This window comes from Panthera tigris, chromosome C1, assembly GCF_018350195.1.
Source record: "Panthera tigris isolate Pti1 chromosome C1, P.tigris_Pti1_mat1.1, whole genome shotgun sequence".
Taxonomy (NCBI): Eukaryota; Metazoa; Chordata; class Mammalia; order Carnivora; family Felidae; genus Panthera; species Panthera tigris.
In genome coordinates this window covers 176,525,452-176,545,563 of record NC_056667.1, presented here as the reverse complement: position 1 = coordinate 176,545,563, position 20,112 = coordinate 176,525,452, and the positions used below count along the sequence as shown (strand labels likewise).

Genomic DNA, 20,112 nt, shown 5'->3' with positions numbered 1-20,112 from the left:
GAAAGAGAGAGCAAGAAGGGGAGGGGCAGAGAGAGAGACACACACAGACTCCCAAGCAGGCGGTGGGCTCTGAGTTGCCAGCACAGAGCCAGATGTGAGGCTCAAACCCACAAGCCGTGAGATCATGACCTGAGCCGAAGTTGGATGCTTAACTGACGAAGCCACCCAGGCGCCCCAATAAAAACTTTTTTTTAATGTTTATCCCAGCACACAAAGTTGTGCCTCCATCGTGAAGAAATGCAAAACAATGTATAATAATCATTCCTTAACTTTAGAGAAATAAACCAGGAGAGTGGCAATGCCACAGGTAATATTTAATGAAGTAATCTTACTTGATGCTAATGATTTGGCCTAAAATGGCACCAAGGAAGTATTAAAAGCATGTGTAGGATTCCTCCAAATCCATCTCCAAGCCATGTTCCTCCAAGCCACTTTCACCTGTACAGTGATAACAGTTCAAATCCAGGATGGGTTGGACCCAAGGAAAAATAAACCTTCACATGGCTGCACTGCCTGGACAGAATTTAGGTACAGCCACTGAACAAGCAAGCGACACATTTACTAAGAGCCTTCTTTACGCACAACATCGTGTTTGGCAGAGTGGGAAATAAAAGACGCTCCTATGGTCTGTGCTCTCAAGGAGCTTATAATAGAGCTCAGGAGGTGAGACTTTTACATCATAAAACATAAAATTTAAGAGTTAACTAGTCTGGCCACAAAAAAAGATAAGATCTAAGTGATTCTTGGCTAAATGAGTCATTAGTCATCTTTTTTTTTTTGATGTTCATTTATTTATATTGAGAGAGAGAGAGGGATCGAGAGCGAGCAAGGGAGGGGCAAAGCGAGAGGGGAAGAGAGAATCCCACGAGATCATGACCTGAGCTGAAACCAAGAGTCAGATGCTTAACCAACTGAGCCACCCAACAGCCGCCCCGAGTCATTAGTCTTCTTACTGCCTAGGTGAGTGCTTTGGGTCGGGTCTGCTTGAGGGAATGGTCACTGTGAACTGCAGAGGTCCAAGAATGATCCAGGAAGTCAGAAGATTTGAGCAGGTCTAAAAGGATGGGCGTGATTCACATAAAGTAATGTTCCCCCAAAGAGTGGCATAGGAGAATTCAGGTTTTAGGTAATGATTGAACCCCTCTCTCTTTTTCTAAAATTTTACTAAGATAGTTGCATCCTTCAAAAAAAATTTTTTTTAAGTGTGAATTGCCAGAGACTCAAAACAGTTATCTGTACATCCAGGTTCACTGTGGCACTGTTCCCCACAGCCAAAAGGTGAAGCAACCCAAGCATCTGCTGGTGGAGGAATGGATAAATAACATGAAGTATACAGATACAGTGGAAGATATCCAGCCTTAAAAAGGAAGTTAATTCTGACGCATGCTCCAACATGGATTAAACATGGACAGAGGTACAAAGGCCCACCCACCCATATTTCAAAGACAGGAATGAGACAGCTTGCCTAGAGCAAAGACCTCCTGTGAGTAATCACCCAGACAATAAGACTGGGATCAAATTGCAGAGAGCCTCAAACATCAAAGTGAGGGGCCTGAGCTCCATCCAGTCTGAGAGCAGTCAGTGTGTGTGTGTGTGTGTGTGTGTGTGTGTGTGTGTGTTTGGGGGTGGGGGGGGGTCAGATGCTGAATCAGAGTGACTTAAGTGTTTTTGAGCTCTTTGCTCAGATTCTATGTCATACAGAATTTAATTTGCTTCAAATGCCTTTGAAATATTGTTTAACTATGGTTCCAAGTTATCTGGCAGTTTTCTGGTTTCCTGGGTAATCTACTTAACTTCTCCAAGCCCCAGTTTCCTCATCTGAACAAGGAGGAGAATATTGGTTCCTCCCTCATCTGAGGATTAAATGAGATTCTGTGTTAAAGCATGAAACACAGCACCTGAGATACATCAAGTGTCCCATAAATATTACCTGCTGTGATCACAGAACCTCACAGTTTCACTCTATTGGAATCTGCTGGCCACTGTAGAGAGCCAGGACTTGAAAGCCTATAACATACGTTAGTAACTCAGCTAAATTCGAGGCATCCTATGATGCCAAAGTCTTACAAAATGGTCTTTGTATACAGAGCATTGAAGAGTTATCAGATGAGCATGTGAGGTATGTCTTAATGAAGCTAATGTTAAACGCCTAGGATCCTGAGAAAATGATGATACAGGATAAGCCGATGGGATCTTCAGAAATGACAACACGCGACTCACTTCATGAGGAGGAATTTATCCTCTCCTTGAGTCCCAGATCCTGGGAATCTGATCACAAGACATGAAGACATTACGTGCCACAGTGTTTTTCATTAGACATCCGTTAAGATTTCCCAGATTCCCCCAAAGAGGACTTTTGTCTTATTTGGTTTTTGAAAAACACAGTTTGGTCTAGCCAACACTTTGGGTTTTTTTAGACACAGTCCAAAACTGTGAAAAGCTGCCTGAGTGAAAAAATTACAAACGCAAGGTCAATACTGATGTAGCCTTCTCTCTGGGTCTTATATCCAACACAATGTCATCCAGTGTGTACGTCACACATACCCGGTCTAAGAACGTATTTGTGATACGTATGCAAAATATATAGAGAGAACTCATGAATAACGGCCTATTTTTACTGAAGAAGAAACTGAGGCATTCGAAGGTTTTAAAAAAAATTGCCCAAGGTCTCCCCATGAGTGGAAGAGACGGTTTTATGCCAAAGCTCTACGCCAAAGTCTGTGACATTAGAACAGAGAAGTGGGATTCGGTCAGACTGTTTCAGCCGCTCAGCACAGTGATGCTGTCATGTTACATCAAGTCCTGAGTTCCTGTACCTCAAGTACCAAGTTCTTGAACGAAGGAACACACCCAGGAACCCCTGAGCAGCCTGTGACCCAAGAATGAGTATGAGTGCAGGGCATCATACTAAGGCAACACAAGTTGGTGGTAACTTCCTGTCCAATTCCACTCTCGGTGTGCTCATCCCCTGCTCCTGTTTCTGCTTTTCTCTGGGCCAGTTCCTAACTGGTTTTCTCACTTTCTACTCTATAGCCGGTCTACTTCAAAGAGGCTTACTCACAGTGCCTGCTTGTAGCATGGCCCACCATGGCCCTACCACCTCATGACCGCCAGCATCTGCTTTCATTGATAGTTTTATTTTTCCAGGATTTCTCAATTCACAGTTTGAGGAAAGAATCAAGCGCTGTTCATCTTCTTGTCTCTGCTGTCCCACAAACGACCGGTCTTAGAGCGGGAGCCCACATGTAGTCCGGGGGTCGTACAAATCATGGCTGCCAAGGAAGGCAAACAGGCTTGTCAGCCATGGCCACTGTTAGAGCAGTCCGAGGCTTGACTTAACTACCATCATATTACAACCCTTTCTTCCTGGGCTGCCAGTCATTTCAGACTATGAATTACAGAACTATATATGAGTTCTATGCCACGCTGAAATACTGGTTAAAAATATCACCGCGGGCAGCCTTTATTTTAGAGCAAAGTAACACAATACTATAATATCTTTGTTGAGATAAACTCTGTAATGAGAAAAGTATTTTCCAAAAATGTACCATTCTCCAGACCTAATAAAACTCTTAACTAAGGTACGGAGCAGTCCTGTGTTAGAAGTCTATTACTATCTGAAAATAATATTTGTGGACAATTGAAATAGTAATACAACAAAAATGAAATCTGTTCAATGAATACCAAAGGGGGGGGGCAGGGAAAAGAGGGAGGAAGAGAGTGGGAGACAGGGAGGGAAAGAGAGAGTCGGGGGAGGGGGGAAAGAGAAAGACTGTAATTACAAGGAAATCGCAGCGTCTGAGCCCTTAAAGAAATGTCATTCTGGTTTCCAAGTTTTTCAGATAGTCATGGCACCTACCAGGTACTCCACACCTACTATGTGCCAAGCACCATGCTAAGATGCTCCCTAATCTCCATCACATCTCAACAACATAAGCATCATGATACCTAACGTGTGGAGGAGAAAACTGACTCTCAATTACTCACAGCACTCACGGTGGTTGCAAGTGGCCGAGATTCAACCTTAGCTCTATATGCCTTTTCCAACATGCCACCTCGTATCTTAGCCTCCAACCCTCCAAAACAGAGTATGAGAAACAAAACAGCGTCTCTTTAGAAATTACGGTGCCTGGGTGGCTCAGTCGGTTAAGCGTCTGACTTCGGCCCAGGTCATGATCTCACGGTCTGTGAGTTCGAGCCCCGCGTCAGGCTCTGTGCTGACAGCTCAGAGCCTGGAGCCTGTTTCAGATTCTGTGTCTCCCCCTCTCTCTGCCCCTCCCCTGTTCACACTCTGTCTCTCTCTGTCTCAAAAATAAATAAACGTTAAAAAAAATTAAAAAAAAAAAAGAAATTACGATTCCCATTAATATATACCTGTGCTACAGATCTAACAGCAGAAACAGATGCACGGGGGGAGCTGACTTGGTCACATGAATGAGCCACATGTCCCCTGTGATTTGCTCCTCCTCCTCTACTTCCTGCTCATAAAAGTGATGGGCCACGTGCAGCTGTCAATCTCCTGCCATCCGGTGAACGTGATGAAAATCAATTTCCTTTCAAGATCTTGTCCCACCCTCCAGAAGGAAAAACATCATCCTAACGGTTGCTATCGCTTTTCCTTGACTAGTGGGCACCTGCAACTTTAGAACTGAACACACTCGTTCCATGTCACGCCAGTTCATGTTACTGCATTGTTAAATGCTAACTCAACATGTGGCAGGAATGTTGATTATCATTTGAATTCTTCATCTGGATTGGTGAGACTGCCTTGTTTCAAATCTATACATTCATATACATATACATGTTCATATACGTAATCTATACATATAATTATTTTGAATAGCACATTATAGAATGCGAATACCTGCATATTAATGGTATCACTGAATGCTCATAGCAACCATATACGGTCAACAGGACTATTAAAAGCATGAACTCTAGAGCCAGATTTCCTGGGTGCGAATCCCAGCTTTATCACCTACTTGCTATGTGACCTTGGACAAGTTATTTAGTCTTTCTGAGCCTTGGCTTCCTCATGGTAAAATGAAGATAATTTAAAAACCTACGGGGGTGCCTGGGTGGCTCAGTTGGTTAAGCATTCGACTTCAGCTCAGGTCATGATCTCACAGTCCGTGAGTTCGAGCCCCGTGTCAGGCTCTGTGCTGCCAGCTCAGAGCCTGGAGCCTGCTTAGGATTCTGTGTCTCCCTCTCTCTGCCCCTCCCCTACTCATGCCCTGTCTCTCTCTGTCTCAAAAATAAATAAAACCATAAAAAAAAAAAAAAAAAAACCTACAATGCATAGGACTCCAGTGAAAATTAAATGAACAAATAAGCGGTCGTGCCAGGACCGGGGCTCAGGTCTTTGCTTCTAGTACCCACCATATTGCCATCAAAAGACGACACTTCTGCAGGCCCGAGGTTGGGCCTTAATTTCCTCCAAATAAACTTCAAATATGGCCTTGAGCAGAACATTTAAATTATATATTATAAATATCACACAAACATTTCAAGTACTGTATAGGGCCTGTATGATGAAACAACTCTCTTAAGCTTGGTAAGTAACAGATAAAGATGTGTCCATTTTGCAAGTTCTAAGAAGGAAGAAATTTTCCAATCACCAAAGGCTAAGAGAGCTTACACAGGTTGAAACTGGCAAGTTATCACCAAAAATGATTTTCTGGAAAAACATAAAACTGTCCAAGAGATAGACTATGCTCAGAAATTAGACACAACATTTCTCTTCAGCCTTGTGATTTGCTATTTTTCACCAGCTTTATCCAGCCTTCTAACGCTGTCTCCATTCCAAACACCAAAGCTATACCATTGAAAACACACACAATTCGCTCTTCATGTCTCTTCAAAGATCTACCTTTTCAATGAGCCACGCAGGCAGAGTTTAGTCATGGTGAACCGTTCATACATGATCAAATCAAGGCACTTCCTTTCACCAGGTCAGGGAATCCCTCCTCCTTTCCCTGCTTGGTCTAGATGGGAGGGGAGGGGGCAGTAAAAATGGTTCTTTTTTCACTCAAATATTTTTGGGTCTGGATTCTCTGGGTAAAGAGCCATTCATCTCAGTGAAAAAGAACCTCTTCCTACTTCCAATTTTTAGAACAAAAAAATTTTAATTTTTAATCAAGCTGATAACATAATCTGGAAAATTCCCTACTACTCTCTTAACTACTATTACTTCTAGAAATGAGACTGGGACACTGAGGTGAGAAAATGACATTTTTATGTTATGCATCCCTTTACCATCTGATTTTTTTTTCTAAAAGTAGTTGTTAATTCTATAATGAAAAAAATAGAATTAGAAAAAATTTTTTAATGTTTTTATTTGAGAGAGAGACAGACAGACAGAGTACGAGCGGGGTAGAGGAAGAGAGAGAGGGAGACACAGAATCCAAAGCAGGCTCCAGGCTCTGAGCTGTCAGCACAGAGGCCTGTGCGGGTCTTGAACCCACAAACTGCAAGATCACGACCTGAGCCAAAGTCAGATGCTTAACCAACTGAGCCACCCAGACACCCCCACTACCCTCCCCCCCAAAAAAAGAATTTTTAAAGGAAATTTTAAGAGAAAAAAAGATTGGAGAATGTCCGAGTAAAGGAAGAATAACACTAAAATGGATGTCTAAACTCTAGCTCTCCACCAACATCCCATGAGCTTAGAAAAGGACCAAGCCTCCCATCAGACTATAGTCCTGGCCAAAACCTCAATGACAGCCTGGTAAAACCCAGAGCAGAGAACCCAGGTAAGCCACGCCCAAACTCCTGGCCCCAGAAATACTGAGATAAGGAATGTATGTTATTACAAGTTGCAAAGTTTGGGGGAAATCTGTTATGCAGCAATAGAAAACTAATACATCATTATGCCAAATTCCCAGGAATAGATCTACAGCCAGTAGGTAGGAATTTTCATGTGTGTAAATGAGAAGTGTTTTTGGAACTTCAAATAAGTATATAAATGTTAACCCCATTTACTTTGCACTCTTTTAAACCAAACAGATTGTGCACTTATAGTTGTGTATCTTTGATAAAAGCATCTGATTCCATCCGTATGGGGATCCTAATTCTAGCACCAACTTCTAAAAATTAAGACAATTCTTACTAGACTTGCAAAGCAGTCATTTTTACATCCACAATTAGTTTAACTTAAGATCCTAAAACTATACTAATTCAGCCCTCTATATCTGGATGATCCCCAAACTAACAATTCAGATAGAAAACACACTACATCGACTTGTCAGCGCCAAAAATACTTCTTGTCGGAGAACAGACACCTCGGTTCTTTAGTTTCCAAATTTTCCCTGGGCCTTGTTCTTGCCTAAATTGCAGCCTTCCTGTTCCTGAACAGAACCACAGTCCTGACCAGTCACCCTAAAAACAGAATCATGTCTGGGTGGGTCTCCTACATTACAAGTCCACATGAAATCCTGCCACCATTCCGTCTGGTGGGGGTGGGGAGGCCGGAAGAAGGTCTGACCAAGGCAGCAGAAAGAATACAGAAGAGCAATGCTCAGTTATGTCACGACCGACATTTCCCAACACTGGCCCCACACAGACTGGGAGACCAAAAGGCACATCACATCCTGCAGCTTGTCCCAGCCGGAACTGCACTCAGCCAAGAGGGAGGAATAAAAGCAAACAGAGTCTCTGACCCTGCATGTTACCCCATCAGGCCAACATCGCCTCTCTCTTTTCTCACCTGATCCTCCACTATGTCCAGCTGAACAGCTCTTACTGCAAAGCTCACATCAACGTCCAGAACCGTCCCAGATTTAGAGACGCTGCCTGGCCACACACCGGATGATGAACCAACTCAGTGCTTCAGTGCATGAACCCACCTCAAAGCAAATGATGGATGTTCCTAGAGCGTGCATGTTAAGTATCCTTCGGAAAAGTATCTGATTCCATCTCTACGGGGATCCCAACTGTAGTACTAACTTCTAAAAATTAAGACAATTTTTACTAGATTGTCAAAGCAGTTACTCGCAATTACAATTAGTTTAACTTAAAATCCTAAAATGGACGAATTCACACCTCTGTATCTACATGATCCCCGATCTGACAATTCAGACAGAAAACAAACTAAAGGTACTTATCAGCACCAAAAAAAACCTTATTACTCAAAGGGTTGCAAGGAGCATATTAGATAAAAACAAACCCATATGCGTTACAGAATAGAATACAACTGAATTAGTTTGGAAGCAAGTATTTCGACAAAACTTCTCTGAAGTGGATGGACTTCAACTATGGCCCCGGAGTCCCTGGAGGCAACTATTTACTCTTCCTTGCCATTAGAAGTTCTCCAATAGAAAGTCTGAGAAGCATGCCTTTGGGTATACCTGAAGGCTGGAACACAAATAACAAATCCTTCTCACGGGGCATATCCTTTTCATATCAACACCCACAAAGCTACTTCATTACAAACTCCCAACCCAACATGTGATGGGTTTACAGCAGTGACCTCATGAGCATTCATTCCCCCTTTCCTCTTCTTAACATGTTAATCAATATATTTGGTTGGGTATTCACATACTTACACACATCCCACCTCCTTTGGAAAAAGTTGGCCCTACCCAATCTTAGGAGAGGACATCATTTTCTTAAGCCACTCAGTTCATTCTGGTCAGCAGGCCACAATCAGTGGTCCAAGCAGTAGGTGTGTGAATCAAGTGGTCTACCCAGAGATTCTGGTTTATTATGACAGGATCACAAGGAACTCTACTTCCAGAGTCAGCTGGCTGGGCATCCTGAAAATCACTAAGTATTATAAATGCTCTTGAGAGTTGATAACTCATATCTAGAGACAAACCAGTCCCTTGTGAGAGCTGTGTGAAGGCAGAGACTATTTTAAGAAATAGATATTGGGGGTGTAAGGGCAAGTGGATAGATGGGCAGAATGGAAAAAGAGGGTCCTCTGACCTTGAGCTGGTTCACAAAAGAGGCTACTAAGTCTGTGGGTACAGCCAGAGTTCAAAAGTCTGAGCCAAGGCCTTTCTACTCATTGGCTCCTTTATCAACCATGGCTTCTGAACATACAAATGACTGCTCAATTTGTTCACGTGATGGATCATCATAGACCTCCACCCACTTTTATAGTATTAAACTATGGACCTATGGACCACAAAACAGACTAAAAACAAAACAAAACAAAACAAAAAACACTGCACCTTCATTTTCTGGGAAAGAATTTAAAAACAAGCAAGGTACAAGATAGTAAAATTCTACATGTCATATTAACTTGGCCTTTGGCATCAGGCTAATCAATTCTGCAACAACCCATGAACAAAAGCAGAGGAGGAATATTATTAGAATAAGAGCCAGAAACAGAGTTCTCAAGGGTGGTATACCTGACATTTGGGGTTCCAAAGGTGTGGTCATCAAATTTAGTGTAGAGTATTTTTTTTTTAATTACAAAAACAATACATGCTTGACTTAATGAGTTCTATAATACAGAGGTCTAAAACAGTAACCCTTCCCTGTCCCCGTATCTCAGCTCACTCCACTGTGATGCCCAAAGTTAGCCTGCCTTTCTCTATGTGCAAACAAGTATACAGACCTATGTGCACATCCATAAACCCCCCATTAAAAAAAAAACAGGATCATACTCTACATATTGCTCTATAACCCCCCTCCACCCTTCTTTTTTTTTTTTTGGCTTAAAATAGAGAATGCCCAACCCTCCCATATGACGTATGTTTAGTTACAAAAAATGAAGGCACACATCTCATGGAAACGATAGTCCTAACGTACCATGGAAAACATTAATTGATATGACCATCTAGAAGCAGAAAGCAATTTTCTGCTTTTGTTTTTGTTATACCAGAAAGGGCATTCCTCAAATGGTTAGAAAATAAAATTACGTAGGGCTGAAACCCAGACATTTCGTCTGCTGAAGACTCATGAACATTAACATTTGGCATTTTGTTAAAAAGGGGACTGCTTTATTTTAGTGGGCACAAAAACAATCAGGTATTTGAATGCATGCAATGTTCCAGTCTCCCTCCTATTTTCAAGTCCTCGAAAAGTGAACCGTGTTTCTTAGAGCCAAAAAGAAAAATGATCAGCAACGTTACTTAACGATAGAATGGATTCCTCCTATCTCCATCTCAAAGACCGATGTTTAAAGTCGGTCTTTCATTCGATATCAGACCATACTTTCAGTTAAAGCTGCAGAATCGTAAGGTTTTCCCACCTGAAAGCTGAGCCACTACGCTCTGAGGGAAGGTGACACCCTGGGCCTCACAGCCAAACCAAAAGACACCTCCTCCCTCCCTCCTCTGCAGCGCTGTTTTATACCTTTTCCATTTGAATCAACATTTTACATAACTGCATCTCTCTCTGAACTTCATACATAGCAGTCAAATTAATATTCCAAATGAAGTATCCACATATCTCAAGTGACTGTCAACCTCCCTACTTGCAGCAACGCCAATCAAGGAAGATAAGAAAGTTCAGTTCCCAGAAGATAACCACCACTTCCTTAGGAAATTAATTATACAAAGTTATCCTTGAAACATGACTGGCTAACTGGAAAGGAAAGCTACATGTGGCATAAAATTATATAGCTTTACAGATAATTTTTTTCATATATTCATTCCACAAAAGTAATAAGTGATCATACTTATATGATCTCTCCACTTATTTATTTATATTTCTTCCTACTGTTCCCACAGTGATAGGAAAATATGCAGCATAACCCAATAATCCAATTCATCTGCAAACACAGTTATGATATAAAAAGAGGGGGAAAGAACTCAGGAGCAAGGCAGAATCTAACAAAATTACTTCCACCTCGGGGCACCTGGGTGGCTCAGTCAGTTGAGCGCCCTACTTCAGCTCAGGTCATGATCTCACAGTTTATGAGTTCGAGCCCCACATCGGGCTCTGGGCTGACAGCTCAGAACCTGGAGCCTGCTTCAAATTCTGTGTTTCCCTCTCTTTCTACCCCTCCCCCACTCACACTCTGTCTCTCTCTCAAAAATAAACATTAAAAATTGGAAAAAAAAAAAAAAACCCACTTCCATCCAAAGCATGCTGTTTCTTTCTCAACTGCTGGGACAAGGAATCGGTGCCCCATTTTCTTGGATTAGTTAACAATGCACCTGTACCTGAAGAGATACAAACTTTTGTGCTTTATGCAAATTCCTGAAAAGCTGTATATGAATGTATTTTTTACTCATGTTTTATTTTTTTGTTACTATTTTTATTTATTTATTTTTGAGAGAGAAGAAGAGTGAAAGCAAGGGAAGGGCAGAGAGAGAGAGGGAGAGAGAGAATCTAAGCAGGCACTGCACTGTCAGCACAAAGCCCGACGCAGGGCTCGAACCAACGAACCATGAGATCAGGACCCAAGACAGAATCAAGAGTCGAACACTTAACCAACTGAGCCACCCAGGCACCACTTACTCATGTTTTAAATATATTTAAGGAACAGATAGGTAAAGTAACATTGTAAAATCCTTTATAAAGAATTCTTACAACATAAACTTTCTCCTTTTATCGTGTATCTTCATACGTTTTCATTTTTTTTATATGACGATACGCTTCTCTGTAGCAGGACAGGACTATTCCCAAATCTCCAGGAACCAAACATATATTCTTAACTGATAATCTGTCCCTGTCTCTATTAACTACAAATATCAACAAGGTTCATGTCTTTTTTGACAGTTCACTGCCTTGCATATTAATCGGTGGCTTCTCAAAGGTTAGAATGCTAATTTTATGAAGGCTCCCAAGAAGATACCTATAGATTTTAAAACTCCTCCTGAATATATGTTCCTCAGAGGATAGGAACTCAACATTCTACTTGCTTTAGGATGCCTCCAACACCCGGTACAATCCTCTGCACAGGGTTGGCACTCTATAAATACCACATGGAAAACACACTCCCTTGACTCTAATCGATATTACTCATGTGCCAAATGAGCAAACATAAAACTCTTTCTGAGAGATTAAACACATACCTCTGGACTCTAATAAACAAACAGAAAAAAGAAGAGTCTGGAGAAAAGAAGCCAGCTCTGTGCCACAAAATACAAAGTCCAAACCCCACAGATGACCTTTGGTGTGTATACTCACATAAATTTCATTATGATCAAAGCGCTTCTTGAGGTTGTTGATGAAGGTCTCCTCATTGAGAGGCTCTAAAAGAACCATATCTCCAACCCCAATCATATTGTCCAGAAGTGACGTTTTCACCTCCATTTTGGCCATTGTCTCTTGCTGTAGGAAAGAGGGGGAAAAGGGAAAATTTAAATGGGCAAAATTATTTCAGATGGGTTCTTAGCACCACTGGAGAAATGAAACATCAGTAGTTTCAAATGGCCCTCGTCCGCCTCTCAAATGCCATAACGTCCCCTCCCTACAACCTACAATCAGAAGCCTCTGAGCTAGCCGCAATCCCTGCCAAGCCGCCAGAAGCCCCAGTTGCTTGAACCTCCCTACCAGTCCACCATTCCAAGCTCACTCCATCTACAGAAGGAGCTACTAAGAAACTGGAATCTCCATTTTCTTTTTTATTTTCATTGAAGTATAGCTGACATACAATGTTATATTAGTTTCAGGTGTACAACACAGTGATTCAACAGGTATATATATTACAAAATGCTCACCACAGTGTTATTACAGTATTATTATAAAGTTATTATAGTATTATTAATTTTATTTCCTGTGCTGTATTTTTCATCTCTGTGACTTTTTAGAAGCAGAAGTTTATACCTCTTTAGACCATCCTCTCTCCCTGGCCAGAGGTTGCAAAACTCTAAAAGAGAACCCAACCCACACCATTCCACCAGCCCTTGCATACCAATGTCAGATTTGAACCCATATGAACCTGCTTCCCCCAAGATGGCATCCCTCAGTACTCCATGATGAAATTCAGAATGCATTTCCCCAGGAAATGTTTTTTTAATTTATTTATTTTGAGAGAGAGAGAGAGAGAGAGAGAGAGAGAGCAAGTTGGGGAGGGGTGGAGAGAAAGGGAGAGAGAGGGAGGGAGGGACAGAGGGAAAGAAGAAGAGAGGGAGAGAGGGAGAGAGAATCCCAAGCAGGCTCCCTGCCGACAGCACAGGACTGATGCAGGGCTCTATTCCATGAACCGTGAGATCATGATCCGAGCTGAAACCAAGAGTTGGATGCTCAACCAACTGAGTCACCCAGGCACCAGGAAATAATGTTTTTTTGTTTTTGTTTTTTTTTATTTATTTTTTAAATTTACATCCAAGTTAGTTATCATATAGTGCAACAATGATTTCAAGAGTAGGAAATAATGTTTTTAAAATGATACCACCATTAAGCTACCTATCAGACACTATACCAAGAACTTAACATGCATTAATTCATTTAATCCTCACAAAAACTCTATGAGGTAGATACTGTTAGCATTATCCCCATTTTAAGATAAGGAAGTACAGAGGTAAGAAATTTCGCTTATGATTACTTAAGAGAGTATTACATTTCATGTTAAAGAACTCAATCACCACTTATAATACTGCACTTATGGGGGGAAATTTCATTCCAGGCATCAACACTGCATCATAAAGAAAGGAACACAACCCTGTTGTAAATCAAAGGTTGCTTAGATAATTTGCCAAGAGTGACCTCAATGTTCTTAATTCTCATCCCAACAGACACACCACTACAAAAGCAAAATCAAATGAACATGCAATGAACAGACCAGAAATATTACAGTTTCTATCTAGCTCAGTAAGAAACCCTACCAAGTAGAAACAGAGGCACAATACAAAGGTAGCATTCTACCCTCACCACTAATATGAATGAATGCACCCAAAAGTAGAATGGTAAATCCCCATGCCTTCAGATCTGATCGCTGTCAAAAGTACTAAAATTCTTTCAAATATATGAACACGGGAAAGTAGAGTACATGTGTTTTGTGTTACTCTTTCTAATATTACCAGGATATACAAGTGCATTCATCTGAGACATTCCCTCTAAATGCTTCCAATGCAGAAGTCAATTTTGTATACCTTCAGTACACGAATCCTAAACAATACCTCAAGATACTAACAAATATTCATATATCTTCATGTCCCTAACACTGAGGGGAAGTACATTTAATTCTTCTCATTAAGGTGTCACTCAGGCACATTACATCTTATACAAAGGTTGGTCTGCTTCCTTGAGATAACAATTTAAACAAATGTCTTCCCACTCTAGTCTAGAACATCTAGCAGATCTCCTAGAGGTAACAGAAACTATATTTAGTTGGGCTATTTTCAAGAGAACTGGGAAGGGGTGAGAATTATATAATTCTTTATTATTAATTACCAATGCTTTATATGAATCCACAAACAAATCCTTTATTTCTGACCCTTTTAAGAAAAAAAAAATCTTTTATGTGTGCACTGAAAAGCCAAAGATATAGAGACTAAAAGAAGCAGAGAGGAAAGGCCTCTCATAAACAAAAACAACCCACCAAGGAAGTATTTAATAATCAAAAGAGGAAAAATCAAACTTTTTTGTTTACATATATATATATTTTTTTTTTTTTTAATTTCATGCCAACTACAGCTAGAATAAATGGCCCTAGGTATCACTAAAGCCCAACAATAGAATGGTTTCATGTGCTTAGAACTAGGCCAGATTCTGTTTTAAAACAATATGGGTGGGAGGCAGGGGAGGGGCACCTGCCAGTCTCTGGAGATGTAGCAGAAGCCAGGGAGAGCAGCTGGTCTCATGCCAAGCCCATAGAAAGACTTGCACAGGAACAGGAACATGAGTGCTCAACCTTTGTCGCAATAAATTAACATTTAAATCAAATCTCCAGTTCTCAGACTCATGAAATGCCAAAAGCACTCTAGCTGCGATGCATTACATATAATTTGGCAGATGAGGGAAGAAGGTTTAGGGATTAAGGGGGAAGTCAACCTGAGAATGGTTTCAAAAATAACCACCTCAAACCAGCAATTTAAATTAAGCAAAGAGGCTGAATGGGAACTCTTTGCTCCAGGCTGTATATAAAGTCTATTTATGGAAACAGAGGCAGAAAGACAAGGACTTCGCTGCAGGTAACAATAATTAAGTAATCTTTCTCTGTAATTAAGCCTGCTTTACCATCTTTTCAAATACAAGTTTCAAGCACGTTTGCAGGGGTTCCGATTTTTACATTTCTACCTCAACTTCAAAATCCAAAGTGGGGGAGAAGACACATCAAACGTTGAGTTGCAGACAAAAAAAATTCTGAAAACACAACCTTTGCAAACCAAAATACAACAATAAACCAGCTGATAAGGAGATACCAACATTCATTTAGTTATTTAAGCACAGTTTTGTTCCATTCCCGGTTTGTTTTGTTTTGTTTTGTCTTTTTTAGCATCTAAGTACTTTGGGGGAAGAAACAGTGACACCCTCTCCCTCATTCTCATGGTAAAAATGGACACTGGGGAAACGGCATAGAGGCACTTCCCTAGTTTCCTACACATGGACTGAGTCCCCTTGCTGTGACTACTATATCCAGCCTTGGTTTGCTTCAGAATCACCTGCTAAAACTCAAGATTTCAATAAACTATCAGAAGTCACATGGGAGAATTCAATGGGCACATATATAGAGCACCGAGGATACTTCTTATTTGACACATACATACCCACTCCCACCCTTCCCAAGACCCCCCACAGAAACCCATGTTGTTCTAAGGAAGCCAATTTTATCCCTTGTGCCAGGAATGTAGCACATGATCTAGACTAAGGCAACCAACACATTCCCATCTCCCAGCGACTGTCATTGATTCGGGGCTCGTCATTTAACTGAGCCTCAAGCTTTGGCTTGGTATATTAGGACAAGGGTTCTATCTACCTCTGGATGGCACAATTTACAGATGTGATACTTGAAACTGCCATGGCCACGTCACGCCTGCTTTCACATTGGGAGTGTGTGTAGTCCGAGGAGAATGGCATCACGTGGAGGGAAGCAAGGCAAAAATAACTAAATAAATAGCTGAGAATTAATGCAGGAGCCCTGATAACATCACAGACCTCTGGATCGAATTACAATAGAAACCTGCTCCACAGCTCTTAAGTTTACACACACGGAGGCCAATTAATTCTCCTTATTGTTTAAGTTGTCTGAGTTGGATTTTCCTATTATTTGCAACAGTAAGCATCTTACCTAATAGAAGAAGCTGGTACAAGGAAGTGGAGTGTTCTAAGTAACACGCCAAAGAGCATGGACTGGCTGAGCCAAGACTACGAGGTTGGGGGCCGGGGCCTGAGGAACTACCATCTTGGACCGGAAAGATGATCGTCTTTGATATGTGATAGCAAACAACTGATTAAACCGTGGCTTATCACACCTTATGACTTGGACCTTGTGCCTCCAACTTTAGCGAATTCAAGGAAAATTCAGATGCTGGAGTATGTGTTGGCTACTTCTTAAGGATCTTCAAGAAAAAGACAAGCTTGCTGTGAAAGTGGCCTGTTGGAAAGCCAGAGCGGAGAATATATGGTGGTGCTAAAGGAGTCACTTTGGCTGGAGGTGGGAGATGATGAGGGGATGACCTGCCCACTGTTTTGCCTCTATGGCCTGAGGAAGGGAATAGTACTCCCACCTTGAAGATGTAGCACAGGAGAGGCGTCACCTGTTCTGTTGCTTCTTATGCTTCTTAACTGTTCCCAAGTGGTTTCTATTAACCAAGAGCTAAGACACTCTGCACAGCATCCATGGCTAGGTCCCACTGCCAGGAGACAAGTTCTCAGACCACGTCCTAGGTTCAAAACACTGGCAATTGGCAGATCTCTGATTCTGGTTACTAATCCATGGAAGGCAATAAATCTTAAAAACCAAAACACTCTTTTTTTCAAGTTTAAGAGAGAGAGAGAGAAAGAGAGAGCACAAGTCGGGGAGAAGGGCAGAGGGAGAGAGAGAGAATGCCAAGCAGCCTCCACATTCAGTGTGGAGCCCAACACAGGGCTCAAACCCACAACCTTGGGATCACGACCAGAATCAAAATCAAGAGTCGGGTACTCAACTGACCGAGCCACCCAGCCGTCCCTGCTAAAACACGTTCAAGGTATCCATGCTGCCAAAGAAGTCTGGCTGACAGGGTTTAACAATTACTTGATCCTTAAAACAATCAACCCCTAGACCTCCAACTCAGGAACAACAACAATAAAACGCTAAAGCACTGCAGTCCCTGCCAAAGCAATCTTCCTCAATGCTCATCTTAAATGTGGCCATGGAAGGCCATGGACAAAGAAGATCTTGAAGAGGAGCACCTCTGAAGAGGAAGTGACTAAGCTTTTGGCCATACAGGGGAGAGTCACATCATGTTGGCTGGGGCATGTTACTTGCATAAGCATGGTAAGAAAGGTGTATGTGATTGTTGGGCAGCTAAAGGGGAGAGCCATTGTAGACTTTTGTCTTTCTTTTTAAAGGGTCACTATCCAGTACACAGTCCTGTTCCTATTTGCTCCTAATCTCCCTTGCAGGAAGTCCCCAGTTACCTTGTGCTGACAAGTAACCTAGTGAGAAGCAGGGCCCAATCACCACCTCAGAATTCAAAGGAGATAGATCTGCTCTCCACCCCAAGGAACATGGCTTATGCACAGGTCGATCTCATCCTCCTGGGACTTTGAGTCCTAGGTGATGATGGAAGCTGGGGGTGACAGCTGGAGGTAATACTCCTCACTCAGCAGCAACAGTAGCAGCATGAAGACCAGAAGGTTCCTGCAGCATGGCTTCTGCTATGGATCTTGTTGCCCAGCCCTCTAGCCTTTCTTTGGTTCCTGCCTATCTTCCAAGCCTGTATCCTTCCTGGGCTTCCAACCTCTCTGCAATTCTGTGAGTGTCTACATCCTTCCTGCATTGCAAGCAACCAAGATCCCTAACTGACAGGAACACTACGTACAGTACCCAAATACAGTACGATACCACTGTTACAGCTTCATTATTATGTAAAACCTAACCTTTTTCTCCCCACATTGGTGAAAGCAATCTACAAAATACAATCACTGGGGTAGCCTTTGGAGGAACCACAGAGGAGCTTGGAGGCAGGGTCTCTTTATCTAAAAGTGTTGATTTAGCCCAGGCACCAGCCCATCTACTGATGCCAGATGATTCCATGGGTGCCCCAGCTTTCCACCTGTTTATTCATCCAAGAAAAGCAGAATACATGATTGCAACCATTATTTTCCCAACCTACTATAATCTCATAAACTTCCAAAATTACTACCTATATTTCGATGTATACCAATTCATTTAATGGCATCTTTCTCAGTGTAAAAATGCCATTTAAAACACTGAAAGCATTTCAAAAATTCCTCAAAATCCAAAAGAATACAGCATAAACATCCTATAGCATCTTAAAATGGCCACTTGTAGCCTAATATTTAAATATAAGTAGTCTACCCTTGTCACCACCCTTAAATTACAAGCCACCTACCACGTTAATGTCATCCGTGCCTGGGAGTCAAGACCAGCATTCTCCAAGCCAAAAGCCCCACAGAGACAGCCAGACCAGGGGGCACTTCCCCCGTGAAATGCATGGTCATTCCATTCAATAGCAAAACAGCAACAGCGAAAAGTTTTTCCAAATTAATAATTAATTTGCTAACAATTTAACAACAACTAAGAAAAGATGAAGGATAAACTAAAATACAACATCTGGTGGTCTCCCATGTTATCCAGAGTTCTCAGAGTTAACACAGATGAGAACAAACATATATTTTTAAGTTGAACTGGTTTTATCGTAAAATTTGAAAGGACATTCACAAAACTGAGCTGAGGTTGCCATAATTAACAAAGATTAAGATTGAGTCATTAGCATAATTTTAAATATGAGGGGAATTTTTATTTTTTATGTTTATTTATTTTGAGAGAGAAAGAGAATATGTGTGCATGGGGGCGGGGCAAAGGGAGAGGAGACAGAGAGACAGAGAGAGAGAGAGAATGAATCCCAAGTAGGTTCCATGCTCAATGTGGAGCCTGACACAGGGCTCATGAGAGCATGTTCTGAGCCAAAATCAAGAGTGGGATGCTTCACCGAATGACCCATCCAGGTGCCCCTAAATTTGAGGGAACTTTTAATACCAAGCCATAAAAACCACTTGCTGGAAAACTTAATGAAAGCAGACATCTATTGCACTGGCAACTGTAAATGAGGACATTTGAAACACATCTATTATAATGTCATTAGCAGTATAGTCAGAGGGAACACCTTCGGGGAGTCTTCTTAGCATAAGAACACAATTGTTCCCATCTGACTCTGGTTCCACTCTTGACCTCCCTGCAGGGTGGTCAAGTACGCATGATAGCCCCTCTGCTGGATAAATCAGCTCTTTGGTGTCAGGAGTCACAGCTTATTCATCTTTATTTCCTCAAAGGCATAGTGCACTGCCTTTGCACATGGTAGGCATTCAGACAAATACAAAGGGAAAACAAGTATGCAAATTTACGATTGACAACTGCATCGTTTAGTAATGCACGGTCTCTCGCAGCTGCCATGGTTGGTCTGACCAGAAGGCAAAAAATGACTGTTGCTTCAAGCCACTTTGATCCATTCCTCTGAAAACATAATATCATCAACAAAGGACAGGAAACAGAATTGAGCCACTTCACTCCCAAAGAGATTACTAAAGCTTTTAAGAATAACATGAGAAATATATTTAAGCAACAAAACTGGGCCAGTGTGGCAAGATTTCATGAACAAAATAAATCTCAACAAATCCTGATGGCAAAACAAAGGCAAAAGAGGGGCCAAGTCTATAGGACGTGGTTCAGTACCTAATACGATGAGCTAAGTGACTGAGAAAAACTGGAATTTCCTTCCTAGATCTTTTAAAACAGCACGAATCTCCTCTCTGAGAGCGATTAGATTAAATTTCCACGCAATTGAGCTCAACCACCATTTACAGGATTGAGCCCCTTTGGTCTCCGGCACTGTGTTCAGTGCGAAGGGCACACAGAATAATCTGGCACTTCCTCCTCCCCGAGGTATCCCCTCCAGAAACTCACGGTCCAGTATGAGGCAAGAAAAGAAAATAAACCACTTTTGAAATTGCAGATAACCTTTTTAATGATTAAACACAAAACATATTCACTATAGGAAAAAAAATCAGAAAATACAGATGAGCAAAACACAAGCCAAAGTCAAC

The 20,112-nt window shown here is 41.6% G+C and overlaps 1 protein-coding gene across 4 annotated transcripts in view; it reads right to left on the bottom strand.

The window, feature by feature from the left end:
• MYO1B (myosin IB) overlaps positions 1-20,112 on the bottom strand; it is a 187,585-nt gene that overhangs the window by 140,760 nt on the left and 26,713 nt on the right. For all 4 annotated transcript variants that reach the window (XM_042994938.1, XM_042994939.1, XM_042994940.1 and 1 more), the window contains exon 2: positions 12,085-12,228. In XM_042994938.1, the coding sequence (XP_042850872.1) occupies positions 12,085-12,219 (135 nt within the window). In that variant the 5' untranslated portion in view covers positions 12,220-12,228. The remainder of the gene's footprint in view (positions 1-12,084; positions 12,229-20,112) is intronic.